Source organism: Perna viridis, chromosome 5, assembly GCF_037379345.1.
Source record: "Perna viridis isolate PV_CMFRI_1.1 ecotype Kerala chromosome 5, ASM3737934v1, whole genome shotgun sequence".
NCBI classification, from domain to species: domain Eukaryota; kingdom Metazoa; phylum Mollusca; class Bivalvia; order Mytilida; family Mytilidae; genus Perna; species Perna viridis.
This window is the reverse complement of record NC_142449.1, coordinates 12,027,182-12,043,131: the sequence shown is the minus strand read 5'-3', so window position 1 is coordinate 12,043,131 and position 15,950 is coordinate 12,027,182. Positions and strand designations below refer to the sequence as shown.

Here is a 15,950-nt window from a genome sequence, read left to right as displayed (position 1 = left end):
TAAAACAATATTCTTTTTGCCAGTTTCAGCAGCTACAAACATGTGGGACGCCTTATAACTCATTCGTACAAGTTTTTGCAGCAGCGTTCATTTTTTTTTCTTCTACCACACAGATAATCATTCAGGAATACTTTTAAAAGTTTCGATTAAACAAGTGGACAAGACCATACAGTTATTCATAATGTGATAGATAATTTCTTGTTTCGTAATAATATGTTGCTCGGTGTCTGACGATAAGAAATATCAAATTATCAAGAATGTGCCATGCTTGGATCACTTTTTTTACTGTTCGGGTTTACTCATTATGTAACATGGTGTTGGTTTACAGGTCAGTTCTTCTCTTGTTTCGGGCAGTTTCAGACGTGTCATTTTTTCATTTCTTTTTTCTACATCAGACTGTTATGTTGATGTGGTTGCTTATCAAGTTGTTCGACGTAATTTCCGAACATCACAACAGCGAAGTTTTAAATTGATTTATCTTGCATCATTCCTATTACTTAGTAATATTTTACGTCTTAGCTTTAGTTATGAAATGATTTATATCAGCGTGTTTCTTTAAATCACTCTTAACCATTAATATGAAAAAGCGCATTTAAAAGATCAGATGATTCCAGTTTCACCCTGTTTTCCTGTTCTTTGTTGTTTTTTTTTCTTTGTTGTTGTTGTAATGTTCTATTTAAGAATGCGTTCAGATTTCCGTTTATTAAATTTTGGTTGTTATTGGCTTTGGCACCATCGTGACAATGACAGTATTGTTATAACAATGATTCCATTTCCGTTTCTTTTGATTGCTTTTTCCTTTTTGGAAAATTTTACTTTTTTCAACCTAACGACACAAATCACTAACAATGGTTTTAGAATAATCAGGCGCGTAGCTGCCGTTAGGCAAAAAAGCTTTTGCCTGCACTTAATTTTGCCATTTTTTTTTAAGATAAAATTCATCCAGGAGAGGCATAATTGATGCTCTAAAACGCTATCTCCGCGGAGCTTCGGGGGAAAAGGGGGGGGGGGCTTCGCCCCCCTGGACCTGCTGGGGGCCTTAAGCGGCCCTCGGGCCCCCTGCCGTAATTTTGCCTACACTTCAATTTGGCCTCAGCTACGCGCCTGATAATAATGAATCATGGGATAAATAGTAAATAAATTATCACGTTTTTTTAATGATTAATTTAGTTGAAAAGAGTGAATTACCAAAATATGATCACGAGTGCCGAAAAACGCCTAGATTTAACCAGTGTAAGGAATTTGTGCACACAGTACTTCTTGGAACGAGTGATCATATTTTGTTATTCACGATAATCAAATGATAACCCTATTTATTTATATAGATTTCCTCCGTTATTCGTTGTATTTTCAACATAAATTTTAAATTTTGTGTACGGCGGATTGATACTCGTGTGATGATCTTTTGGCGGGAGAAAGTGCGAGACTGAAATTATCGAATTCATTCACAGTGTGAATTGTCGAAATTTTATATGGGGAACATTCGGTAAATCACTGCTATCAGATACCTTTAATTAGTTACAGGTCTATGCTGCTATCTATATAATGATTTTTACAATGTATACAGCACAGATGAACTCATCACCATAGCTCTTGAATTGTTTATACATTGTAGTTGATAACAAAATATTAACAGTAAGTATTGTTTCTCACCTTTCAAGCCTGCTTCTATTAAATATAAAATATAATTAATTATAATTAATTAAAATATAATTTAATTAATTAATTTTTTAATCCTCTGTTTGTTGTTATTTATAGACATTTGCCTTTGAAAATGGTCGATGTTTTGTCGCGATGGACCTACCCGAATATACACTGAGTGAATACCTTTCAAAACTAAAATCTGACAGATGTGCTGATCCCATGGTCGTCAACAAACTAGCATGGCAGTTTTTGAAAGGTCTTTCCTCACTGCACGATGCACTGGGCTGGCATCACGGAAATATGATGGTAGGTGTATGGTCATACCAAGATCAAACGCTTCAGAACCTTCAATATTTCCTAGGGCATTATATTATATTCAAAAGAGATACTACCACATGTAATTGGTTTAAATTATTTCCGAATTTTTCCCACATAAGCTGATGATTTATTAGAAAAACATTATTGTTTCCATTACAGTTTATATTTCCAATTTTCTCCCCTGAACTTTATGAACGACAATCTAATTAAAACGAGGAATAGAATAATTAAAAAAACTTTATTTTTAGAAGAACATTTGCATTTACCTACCATTAGACTCTGTCTTTACATTTCAGCCTTCCAATATATTTGTGGATGTAGAGGGTAAACTGCTTCTGAGCGAGTATAGCTTTGTTAAGCCAGATTCAACAAAAGGGAAATTTCTTGGTTTAAAAGTTATTGAACGTAAGCAAGAACTTTTTTCGGTATTTTCCAATATTTCTTTTTTTCAATTTTTGTAGGTACACCATTACTTAAAATAATGATAGAAGGGTTACACATAATTTCTCTTTCAGTCTCGAGCTTAAAACTTTCTCCGCTCGAGATAATTAAATTTTATATTTCAACCACGAGCTTCAGCGTGTGGGTTGAATCTAAAATTTAACTATCGAGAGTGGAGAAATCTTGTAATCCGCGAGAGCATTGGAGGGAAATCTATGTTTCCCATGAAAACTGTAGAAAACTCCGAAAGTAAATGACGGGAAAACTCCGAAGAAATTTAATCCGCGCCCAGTAAGTGACGTGCATTTTTAATCACCGGCTTAGAATGGGAGAAAATTCCATAACGCCCGCTTGTCCATCTTTTCAATCCGTTTTGTACCATCACATTTTTCATCCAGAATTTATGAAAGTAATTAATATATAATTATAAGTTCCATAACGACTGAAAGCTGAATATGGTAAAATATCAACTATCCATAACGACTGAAAGCTGAATATGGTAAAATATCAACTAGCACATGTCTTTTAATTGGTGAGTTTGCTATAATGTAGAAATTTAATAATGCGAGCTGATATTTGCTATATTCAACTTTCATGAGTTAAAAAGTCTTTTTCCCTATGATTCTTTTAGAATATTTTTCCGCTTGACATTCTGAATTTGCCATTGCGGAAAATTTGACGATAGTCCGTCTATGACGTCACCAGTTGTTACGGGGAAAGAACGTAATCTGGTTCCCTGGTCAATACCAAAAGCGACCCTAGGATCGCTAAAAACATAAACTGAGGTCACTGGCGACGGATATGCATAATATATGAGTAAATTGCCGCTTATGATATAACGTAAAAACAAAGACTAGGTTATCTAAATTAACTTTAAAATTGTGCATTCATATCGAAAGAAGATACAAGTAGTTTGAAAAAAAAATAAAAAGGTATTTTTCTTTATATTTAAATATCAGAACGTATAAAAGTAAGTAAAATAACGTAAAATTCGCTCAGCCAATCTAAAGACAGAATACGTCACTGGTAACCCGGGGTTATATTTTAGAGAATCTTGTGGAACGAAAATATTACCCAGGTTACCTTACAACGTTGCTTTCGACAAATAAGATTTTATCGACTATTCATCACAATCACAAACCAACCAATCACAACGACAAATATTTCATATTTTAAGTTCATATCACATTGCCCAATGATGTGATATATATATAGAGGTTTCATAATTAGTGAATGTTGAATAACACAAGCTATCATCTCTACTTATTTAATTTCAACTTCACGACAAATGGGCATGTGCGAATTTGTTATGATGTTGAAAATGAAAAAAGCGAGTTGATATTTTTTCGATATTCAATTTTCAAGAGTTATAAAACCATTTTATATATGACTCCTTTGGAATATTTTGGCTTATTGTCATTCGGGATCTGTCATGGCGTAAATTCTAGCGATCGTCCATCTATAAGGCGTCACCAAAGGTGTCGGTGGAACAACGTTTGCAACATCAAAATGTCGCTTTCGACCAAATCCGTTTTACAGAAAATGATACACAATCACACAAAAACCAATCGCAACGGGGTATTTTTCATATCACTTGGTAGTTTCACACTTTCCATTGTGGGATATCGCAAATATCTAGCCGTTCAAAAAGTAGATAAAACGACCAAATGTGTGGTTTTCGAATATGCATAAATAGATTATACATGTATATTTTATCTGGTATCACCACAACCAAATGTAAGTAATCAAGAAATTAAGAACAAGAGGATTTTAAGCTATGTTTTACAATACAACTATGAATATGAGAAATTGTTATCCATATGATGATAGTATATTTATTTTAACACAATAAAATTTACTGCAAATGCTCATTATTATTATTTCCATGTAGACGACAGGGGGTGTTGGACACCCACAGAAGTTATAACAGAATCCGAGCCTTATTCCATGAAATCCGACATTCAGGTAATGTCAACAAGAACGTAAATTGCACGTAATTACCCCTAACCATCGAATAGTACTAGCATTTGAAAAAAAAACATGTTTTTTTTCTCGTGCAATGATTTTACTTTACGGCGTAGGGTTAAAACCAAACTTTTAAACGATTTTACATCCTAGACTAGTTACTGTTTTGTAATTGTATAAGGAATAATATTTCAGTAACCCTGCAATTTTTTGTCATTTGAACGACAATGTAATTTCAACTGTTTACACATTGCAGAGCCACTTTATCCCGTTTAAATTCCAGTAGCCTGAAGTAGACTTCACATATAATAAACAATTTTTTTCAAACATTAATGAAGTATATTGAGTACGAGTGCGAGGTCGGGCAGAACAATCCAAAACCTTTTCACTTTTTGTGTGCATAAATGGCTCGAAGAGTTCCGTCAAGCAACCTTACTCATTTTACATCTTAATGCATTTTATACAATGTAAATTGTACAATTTTTTCATTTATCATCATTGTAAAGTCTTAAATTTCTATGTATAATTAGGAAATTATCAAAAAAAAAAAAAAAAAAAAAAAGAAGAAAAAAATACTGTAAAACGTCCTCATTTGTACATGGACAGGTTGCCGGAATGATCCTTCATTACATTCTGTCAGGAGGGAATCACCCATACGGTGAAATCAACCTTGAGATCCAAGTCAGCCTGCAGCAAAACTGGCCTAAAACCACTTTTATCAATGACGAAGTAAATGGTTTAATAAACGAAATGTTGGTTATGCCGCCATCGTCAAGACCAGTCATGGAACAAGTGCTGAAGTAAGCAAATACCTCAACGCCCCCTTAAAACACGATTACAATGTCAGTTACGTATTCTTCAAATAAATTCATTAGAAATCTTATACACCAGCCTTTTTAATAGTTAAAAAGGTTATTCACCAGCCTTTTTAATAGTTAAAAAAAAGTTATTCTCGAAAAAATTACTATTTCAAAAGTATTTTCAATCATGTATAAGAGATTACTCCTTGAAACACGTGTACATTATATCGAAGTTTGCAATATAAATAATTGGTATTGTTGTAATTGGTAAATTTTGAATGTACATTTTTATTGGAAAATGCACATTTCCTGTCTCAATCCGTGGGTGAGATAGGGAAATCTAGGAACTTTTTGTGAGAAGAGATAATCTCACTTGAAAATGGATTAAATATAGGAGAAAAATAAATCTCATACAGTGAAAATATCCTTGTCTCTTTAGTAAAAAATTAAGAATGTAACACCGGTTGAGATTACTCAGACACCCAAGGTGAGGATTTCAAGCAAACCTGAACTCATAATTGATTAAAATAACCTGATCCAAGAGAAAGTCATGATTATTTCCAGTGATTTCTATATGTTTTTGTTATTCCTGGAAATGAAAGTCGTATTTCTCCATTAAACCCTGGAGTGTTGTGTCGAATTGCAAGCTCTAAGTACAGACAAAATTATATAAAATCTATGGACAGACGGCTTTCTGAACCTTGACCTTAAAACCCCCACCCGCATACGTATAACTTAAGATTATAATTTTAAATTTAATTAAAATTTAATCTTAAGGTAAAAGTTTTTTTTCAGGAGCTTATAGTGCTACCAATTAAGTACATGTAGTTAACATAAAAAGGTGACGAGTCAGTAGACTTGTATTAGATTTTTTCCTAAGAATACATATTTAACTTCGGGCTCAATATTATCTTCATTGCGCTTATGTCATAAAACGGCATTTCTTTCATTTTGAAAGATATCAACTAGCTTCCTCGATATAAGTAATGAAAATAAGAGCGTCTTCCCACGGCAAGCGATCGAAATCGAATAAAACGAGTTTATCACATCTTTGGTTATTCTTTGTGTGTTTTATAATGAATTACATTTATTAACGGCATAACTATTTCCAGACATCCATACTTCTGGGCCAATGAAAAGCGTCTGAGGTTTGTGCTGATTGCTGGTTCTGATGTTCTCCGAGATATGAAGTCAGGGTAAGAACACAGTAGGTTAAAGTCACACATCTGTTGATTGTAGATTCTTTTTTTTAGGCAAATACAAAGGTATCCTACTTTTAAATATTTTTGGTCCAGTCATTCCAATATACCCGGTGTTTTTTATAGATCATTTACACATCATAATCCGTATCAGGACGTACGTTTGTTTAGTAGGATGAAGTTGTTTCATTAGAAAATAACAGACAAAAAAGCAGTGGTCCTTTTCACAAAAAAATCATAAGAGTAAAACTAGTCGTAAGTTATGACGTCACAATACTTTGATTTTCTATGACGTCATAACTAACGACTAATTTTACACTTGCGATTTTTTGTGAAAAGGATCTCAGTTGTCGCCAATGAGTAAGAAATAAAAAAAATTAAGACCACAAACAAACATATATATAACTGTCCATGCCACTTTATATGACATTGAAATATCTTCCTATTTCATAAATATCGTCGTTAGTTTAGTTTTGTTCCAAAATATATTCATGAATCTTGCTGCAATATACTAAATCCTCGAGATAATTCATTGTTGTTGGTGACTGTAAGTTTGATAAATGATTGCATGTCATTTTCATCTGGTTAATATGCTCTTAATCTCCCGACATTAACTCAAATATCCTTGTTTCCGTTTAATATACATGTATTCACTTTTCAAAAAGCACATAACTTTTATGTTGTAACTTCGCAACGCTGTAGTTGTAACTCACGAATTGCTTTAACATATATTTTTGTCGTTTAAAGCTTAACATTTTAAATCTTTTGCACGCGTCAAATAGGGTAGACCAGCACCTACAACTTCTCCTATCGAAATATAAAGATGTTTTCAAAAGTCCTGTGTCCGGTTTCATAAAACAATCTCGAATTGAGATTTTCCTCAAGTCTTTCCACAACTCAAATTTCGACAAATCAGATCAGTTGAAATTTAAGATTGAAAAAAGCTCAGGATTGAGGAAATTCACAACTGATATTTTTTTTTGAAACTGGTCCCGGGTGCTTCAAGTGTCAGTTTTTTTTTAAATAAACGATCTGAACAAGACTTTTGAATCTTGATCAACCAAAAGCACAGTCCCAACAAAAATACCGTACTAGGAGACATATTTTATTGCTACATTTCGAGAAACTTTACAATTTTTAAACTTTTCGGAAGCGTCGTTCGTTATTTTAAAATTGAGACTGACACTTTTTTCCCATGTCTTTTTCGAACTCTTCAGTGATTGCATCTGTCTAGATTCTAGGATTTTTATGGATTTCATGTTTCCGATCTCCAGTCTTCAACAAGGATAAGATGAAAATTAGCAGTCACTAAGAAGAAAATAATAGATGTTATCGTGACATTTTAGTATGAAATACCATAAATTGTGCTTCAGAAGGAAATGAAGGGAGCAGTCTCGATATCTAAAACTGAAAAGTCAATGTTTAGCCATAGGCGCACTGTTCGTTTCAATGTTTTTTTTATATAGCATACACCTTGTAAAATCAGGAAAGCAGATGTTTTCCTTGTTTATTAATTATTTTTCAAACCTGTGCACAACGAACATCGGTTCTTAGCAGTGTTCCATTAGTTCAATAAATGACGTCGATGACCCTTTGAACCGTTCAATTGTTCTGGAACATATACGGCAATCTTGTTTGTTATATTTGAATAGCAAACAACATTGTTTCCAACTGCTTCGCTACACGTATGATTAAACATAAAATTCACAAGTCATTTATAACAAGGGAACTATAAGTTTCTTCAATTGTAATATCGGATCGTATGGAGTCGTCAAATTTAAAATAAATTGAAGACAACCCTTTTTTAATGGCTTTGACCGAATTGTTTCAGACAGAACATTGTTTTCTTGTTCAAACAAAGTACTCATTTTATTCGACTTTGTTAAACTATGGGACATTATTATATGGTCATTGCGAGAGTTTCTTCTGTTTATCTAAATATAGAGTTTATGTCGCCCCCTAAAAAAACATACACAAAACTATATTGCAGGACTTCTACCACCGGCGGGACTGGTGGAACTATGATTGATATAATCAACAGTACCGGTAAAAACTCTATGTTTTCAGAATGGGTAGGTAATCTTTTCTATTAATCTTAAACTGATTAATTCAGATTATTTATTAGCAAAATGCATTGTATATAATTACTGCGATGCTTTTTTTTTCTCAGTATGGCATTTATCTGACGTGAAAATTTCGACGCAGAAATTGTATTTGGAATCAGCTATGATTAAAACGTTAAAAGACTTGCACAAATAAAGGATTACAAAAAATCATTTATATTTCTTTATACCGTGATCCACTTTTATTCTGAATTGACATATACAAGTGGCTTTACAGTAAATTTAACAGATACATGCATGAAGTGAGCTATTGTTTGTTTTGATAACAAATATCTGATAAAAGGAATATATATAAGACATCGGTATTAAAAATATCCATGATTGACGTTGCAGACATCCCATGTAGATCAGCTAATTCTGAAAGAAATGAGATCCTTTCGCCAGTACAAGAACACACTGGTTGAACTAGTTTTATTTGTTTACAATTGCTGTTTACACTTCGACAAATTGTAAGTAATATCATTCAGTCTATTTATATCTAGTACTTGTGTTTTACCTTGCGGACTTTGATTCTTCCTTGTATGTCATGCTCTGTGAATATTATATTAGACACTTATCTCTTGTGGTGCAATACATCACTAGCTTACACTAACGCTGAAAAGCTCAACCGAGAAGTAGATAAAAATTAGCATCATATTTATTTGTTTTTTTTAAATTATTTAAGTTATGGAATATAACCAACTTCGGGACATTTTACGCTTAATAGGTTTCGAAGCGGTTCATGAAAAAAAATTGTTCCAAAATTGGTCATGCAAGTTCAAGTAGGTCAATTGTTAAAACCACCATTCATATTTATTTTTAAAAATTCTATAATCAATTCAAGTCCAGAATGAACAAAACGATATTTATTTTTTTTAATCTGGACTGAGGACAAATCGACATGGATGATGTCACAGTGCCAAATTTATTTATATATAGACGCACGCCATTGCATCATATGCGGTAACGTCGGAATTCGACGTTTGGCAACACCTTTCGTTTCTTGCTTGCTTGCTTATTGAAACACGTGTAAAGTATAGTGAAATATAAATAATTGTATGATTGAAACATCTTAAATATTTCTTTAAAAAATCGAAAAGAATAATTAAATTGATTCAGTACTACCGGTATTTTAATTTTGCACATGCATGTGCAGCGCAGCGTGGAATGCAACCGCAACTTATATGCACTCTGTTTGTCTTGAGAGGGAACATTGTAACTTTTATCTAAGATAAGTTAAAATGTGCATTTTGATATACAGGTGTAGTTTTATGTTACATGTACAAACAGCAGAATATGGACCTTTCACAACTAAGTACATGTATTGCGATTGAAAGAATTGTCTATTTATCAGAAATATGGACTTTCATAGCCGCTCATTGATGAAGATTTTCATTTCATTTGCTCATTTGCTTTCCGACATGAAAAAAAGTATGACTAATTTCTACTTTTATTCAATTAGCATTCTGCTTTTCTTTACTTTTTTAAGTTCTGTCTATGTTAAACTCTATGTTGTGTTTCAGTCATTCCTCTCGGATCAAATTCCTTGTGTCTAAACTGAGAATTTGTTCAAATCCTTTTTCGGTTTATTTATTTATTCGTTTATTAATAAGACAAAGATATAATTATACCATCGATTTCGATTTTTTTCTCTTTCAGTTGCACGTTCTATACTAGTAATTGCAGGGACGAAATTTAGTGTCTGTTTCTTGTTATCTAAAGCGGAAAATATTTCCATTTTATTCCCCCATTTCCTGATCGACGGAAAATGTTCGAAACGTTCAAAAAGTGACAATTTGACAAATCGCTAGGCATTTATTTTGTTCGAATTTTATCAGTTTAAAACGGTTTAAATCACGAAAAATGAAATATGTGAATTCCTAAGTGCATGTACAATTACAAAGTATCATTATTTCGTAGAAGAAATTGCCATTTGATTGTAGAATTCCGTTGGAGTGTGCAATTTTCTCAACGAACGCGGAAAATATTGACTTCAGACATTTCTTTAGACATTTTCAAAAAGCCGCAACGTTTTTGTTTGTACTGAAAATTATATCAAATGCCGACGTAGAATTGCTGAAAGTATGTACATTTACAGGAAATATAAATCGGAAAAGAATATTGTGTAAATAATAACTTACTTCAATATTAGAGTTTGATTAGTGAACACTTTTAGAAATCTGACCATTTACAAACACTTTTATTTTTGTATTGAACATTTTTTGCCTAAAATAAACGCAATTTCGATGATTGTCTCAAAAAGAACTTATGAAGTTATTCTTCCATGCAAAATTTGGCAAATTCTATCCCCTGCTGGAGCGCAATTCAATATTTTAGTTTTTTAGACATACAGTCTGTTACACCTGACATGCGGAATTTTGGCGTTTTTACGGCTTTCACATATGTCACAGTTTTGATTGTTTACAATAGTCATTTATAGTTAAGATAAGTGTGTTTTTTTTCAACACAGCCAAAATAAAGCATGCGTAACGTCATAATAAGCTATGTTACTATGAGAATCGACCGATCAGAAGGCTTGTTACAAAATAATTATTATAAAAAATAGATTTTACATCGAGTTTGAAATGAAGTCAAGGAAATCTGAACTTCAACAAGTTATAGGGCTTCTCTCTACGTTATATCTAATGTAGAGCAATGTAGAAAACTTCCCATTTTTTAGTTCACTATTTCCGAACAAGTGTAAGTTTTTTTTCTAACTTTTCTTTTCGTACACATGTGTTCCTTGTCCTTTTGGTTGGACAAAAATCTGTCTAAGTTTCTCAATGAATACTTATCCGATTCAAGATAAGCAAAAGCATGAATTTGTCACATGTTACGTTTTCTTTTTTTGCTGTAGGTCCCAGACGGCCAGGGATATCATTGATGAACCGTGTAAATATTTTCTGACCACTTTTCCAGCATTGTTCATGGCGGTCTACACGGCTATAAAAACATCAGCTCGAGTTGAGAGGGTGTGTTACAAACCTTTTTTCTAAAGCCTTCTTGAACCCCTGATGATAAAGGATGGAACTTGATGTAATGATCAAAATGAAAACGAGAAAAACGCAGATACTTCGACGTTCAATAACTATTATATTCTTTGTGGTCTGTATTAATATGGTACATTAGAATGTAATTAAAGAGCAAAGAGTCAGACTACCGCATGCTACTTACTGAATATGTAATATTTAACAAAAAACTTAGCGGCAAAACTATGGTGCTATACAGTGTCTTTATTACTTATTTGTTTATATCCTTTTAAAGTTTTGAAAAACATCAGAAAAATATTTGTACGTTTTTGAAATGTTTCTTTTTATAACTCCGTGTATTAATTTTCAATATAATACTAGAAACCGTAACATTATATACATACAATATATTGTGTTATGAATGCACTTTGATTTTTATATTTTATATGATTTTTATTTTCGATAAAGAATTTTTATATGAATACACTTGTCTTATTTTGTTAGCAGTACAATAATAATGAAAAAAAATACTGTCAGGGACAACCTATATGTAGGTCCTTGTCAAAACCTGAATTGCGCAAAATATTTCGGTCGGAAGTGACGTATTTAAGAAGTGGCGTATGCCATAATGATGTAATTGAACTTTTTATGTGTCATACCACTATCTCTGGTCTCCATTACTTTCTATGTTCAATTCAGCTTTTTATAAGGCTCAGAAATGTTTTTACATTAGTACTGATGGTGCTAGAGGGGTATCATTATGATGGTCACCCTTTACTTTAACTCTCATAAAAATATCAACGTCTCTTATGTTCCTTCTAAGAAAGAACGGTAAATTGAAAATAGACAGGTGCAGAAATCACTATTTTTGTTTTGAAATTTAGCCATATGAAGGGGCCTAGAGTTTTTGTTCAGAATTGTTTTACCCTACACTGAATAAAGAAAATGAAGTTTTAGAGTATTGCTGATTCATTTAGCTTTCAGATGACACCAAGTTTGTGTACCTCTACTAACCAAGGAGAATGATAGGGTGCAATTTTGGGACTACTTCGTGTCATTACGAACTACTTTCTTGTATGTTCAAGGACGGTTTTCCGAAATAGTGGTATTACACCTTTACGCGGAAGTGTAATATGAAAATCTCGAATATCGTAGTTGGTCGAGACATTAGCGATAAAATAAAATAACGGTGCTTTGTCAGTTTAATTAAATGTAAACTCTGTCCCTCATAGGCAAAGGCTATAATCATATTAAATAACGATAAAATCAGTTATTAATCAATATGACACCGTTATCTAATGCTAGCAGACATGGAATGGAATATGAATTTAAAAGAGTAATCAAAGGAACCAAGGTTATAGCGGTGATCAAAAGAATGTAATCCAGGGACAAATACCAGACATGGAAAACAGATATACACAACAAAGAACATAAAGTAACTAAAATCATACATACAAAGTAACAAAAGCAAATGAGCAACTCGGACTCAACTAAAAACTGGGAGCATGGACCAGGTGCACCGGTAGAGTAAGCGTCCTCTGTTTTTCTAGACGCACCCGCCGAGTTGCTAATAAAAAGTCCAGGGTAGACAAATGAGGAAAGGAAAACTATGACCTGTTGATAATAAATCAGTTTTCATGGTGCAGATTCATGATTTTTAAAAGTTTTCTTTATTTGCTTCCCGGACGTCATATTCATTCGATGCAAATTTGTATATAAATTTGCGGCTTTGAGTATTTTGTACATCATGTTTTCCCCAAAGACTTTTAGATAAAGAATACCACAGACACAGTGAAGTCATTACCTACACTTAGAGATCGATGATAAAAGAAAACTATGGTCCAAATTATACGATAATTGCGATGACTTTTCATTCTGTATTGTTAACTTTCCTTTCATCTGTGGCAACATCCCTTCAGCACATGCGTATTGAGTTATCATATAACTTCTCATACATAATGCAAGAGCTTGCCACAACTACGCAGATTTTGTACCATGCTAGACTTACAAACATGATTTCGGAACAGGGTTGTGTTGCTATTTGTGGATCGTTAATTTGTATCCATTTGCACCATCTGCACCATGAAAACCGATTTTTTCAACGTGTCACAGTTTTCCTTTCCTCTTTCCTTTACTCCGACCTTGACGGCGGATGTTTCTAGAAAAGCAGAGGAAACGTATCCTTCCGGTACTCATGGTCAGTGCTCCCAGCTTTTAGTGGATTCCGAGTTGCTAAATTGTTTTTGTTAGATTGTACGTGTTATTTTGGTTATTTTACGTTCTTTGTTATATGTGTCTGTTTTCTCCGTATGGTCTCCGGATTACATTCTTTTGTTCCCCGTATGGTCCCCGGATTAATTTTATTGGTTCCCTTGATTACTCTTTCAATGAATAAATACAAATTGATACATTAAAACCTTGAAAGAAATGTTGACATAAGGTGCTTGAATGTTTATAATATCATATTTTAAATAAAAATGTGAGCTAATTAAGTTTCGTTTATATTGCTTTGATGATTGCCGATTATCACCTTAGCATTCAATAATGTTACGCGTTTTAACTCTGTGCTTATATACGGATTTCCTTCAAAAACATTTTCGGACTTGACTTTTCATAAGTTACTCGGCGGGTGTTTCTAGAAAAGCAGAGGACGCTTACCCTACCGGTGCACCTGGTCCATACTCCCAGCTTTTAGTGGAGTCCGAGTTGCTCATTTACTTCAGTTACTTTGGAAGTTGGTTGCTTTATGTTTTTTGTTGTGGTTTTTCATGCTTTCCATGTCTGTCTTTGTCCCTTGATTACATTCTTTTGATTTCCGCCAGAATATTGGTTCCCTTGATTATTCTTTCGAATGAGTTCAAAAACGGAAGCCATTGCATATCATTGACATTACAGAAATATCTTATTTTTCAATTAATCGCATTTGTCAGAAATAGGCAGCGGACCTATGTTATTGATTTTTTAACACGTTATCTCAAAATCGTCATTGCAGACCTGACCTATGAAGACCTATAATCAGGTGTATAGGTACCTACAAATAAAAACTAATAGTTATGCAACCGCCTGAGACACTTGTTGAAACTCACGGCTGAGGCACTTGTTGGAACTCACAATCTTCAGGTCTACAGATCAAGAAATATTTTTTTCCTTTTTTTTTCTCATAATTGGAAGGAAAGTTGTACCACGAAACAATATTAAAGAAAGTCAACACCCTCTTATTAAAGTATATTTAGATGAAAGTTAACAAACAAATAAAATTCATTGGCGAGTTGTTTCTATTTATTTCGCTTGTTTTTATTAACAAAGTGTTGCTTACGTTCCTCCTCTCATTCTTTATAATATTCAGTCCCCCAAACTAGAAAAATAAGCTTAAAACTTATAGTCCAGGTGAAATTCAGACAATGCCTATGGTAAAGTGAACATGCTGAAGAAAAATCTATATGATTGATAATTCTGAATTTAGCAAAACACTGTAACGATGCCACTCCTGATAGACAATAGGTTCCTGACAGTATTTACAAACCTATTAGTCAGACTTGTCGCCATGAATTTTATATCATATTTTATTTACCGAAATTAGCCGTAGTGCAAAAGCTAAAACCCCTAAATCAATAAAGCTTCATTTCTTGTATTAAGGATACAAGACACCCTACCGGCGCACCTGGTCCATGCTCCCAGTTATTAGTGGAGCCCGATTTGCTCATTTACTTTTGTTACTTTGTATGTATTATTTAAGTTACTTTATGTTTTTTCTTGTGTTTGTCTGTTTTCCATGTTTGGTCTTTGTCTCTGGATTACATTCTTTTGATTTCCGCTGGAATCTTGGTTTCCTTGATTACTCTATCAAACACAGGGCTACAGTTATGAAGCCCTTCGAAATACTCTTATCGATCTTATTGGTGCTGGAATTGGCTTCAAACCGAAACCGAAATATGCAATATCCATATGATTGGTACTATTGATGTTGAAAAAGTGTAAGTCAAACAAAAGTAATTTTGGGTCCGAAAATCTTCCCAAATGCGAATGCTTTCAATACATTAAAAAGTTAAAATCATTACACTTGATATGTATCGAGCAAAATGCAACATGAATTATGTATGTGGATTACATTTTGTATAAGTGCTTAAAATAATAAAAACTGCTTTGGCTTTTACAGTGAGAAGAAAAAAAGACTTACATGTAGCTCCTCAAAATCAGCAATGCTGACCTAAGAAGTCAAGTTGAAAGGTACCTGACTCAGATATATAATGCCACCGTCTCAGGCGCTCGTTGATACTCAAAACCCTCAAAAAAATTTTTTTCTTCTGTTTGCTAATAATAGGAGAATGTTACACAAACAAAGAGGTAAGCTTAACAAAATATTATTGGTAAGTTCGCTTTATTTTACTTTGCTGATAAATCTAAACAAAGGGATGCTGACGCCACCCCACTCATTCTATATAATATCTAGTTCAAACTGAAAATGAGTTCATTACTTGAATTAAGAAATACATTATTTTACACTTTCGTACT

General features: G+C 33.2%; 1 protein-coding gene across 2 annotated transcripts in view; it reads left to right on the top strand.

Annotated features, from left to right (window-relative positions):
- Positions 1-11,920, top strand: part of LOC148616050 (uncharacterized) — a 28,274-nt gene extending 16,354 nt beyond the window's left edge. For both annotated transcript variants that reach the window (XM_088582692.1, XM_088582694.1), the window contains 8 exons: positions 1,759-1,950; positions 2,259-2,367; positions 4,295-4,368; positions 4,975-5,168; positions 6,281-6,364; positions 8,358-8,439; positions 8,824-8,939; positions 11,327-11,920. In XM_088582692.1, the coding sequence (XP_088438818.1) occupies positions 1,759-1,950; positions 2,259-2,367; positions 4,295-4,368; positions 4,975-5,168; positions 6,281-6,364; positions 8,358-8,439; positions 8,824-8,939; positions 11,327-11,465 (990 nt within the window). In that variant the 3' untranslated portion in view covers positions 11,466-11,920. The remainder of the gene's footprint in view (positions 1-1,758; positions 1,951-2,258; positions 2,368-4,294; positions 4,369-4,974; positions 5,169-6,280; positions 6,365-8,357; positions 8,440-8,823; positions 8,940-11,326) is intronic.
- Positions 11,921-15,950: the final 4,030 nt, after the last annotated feature.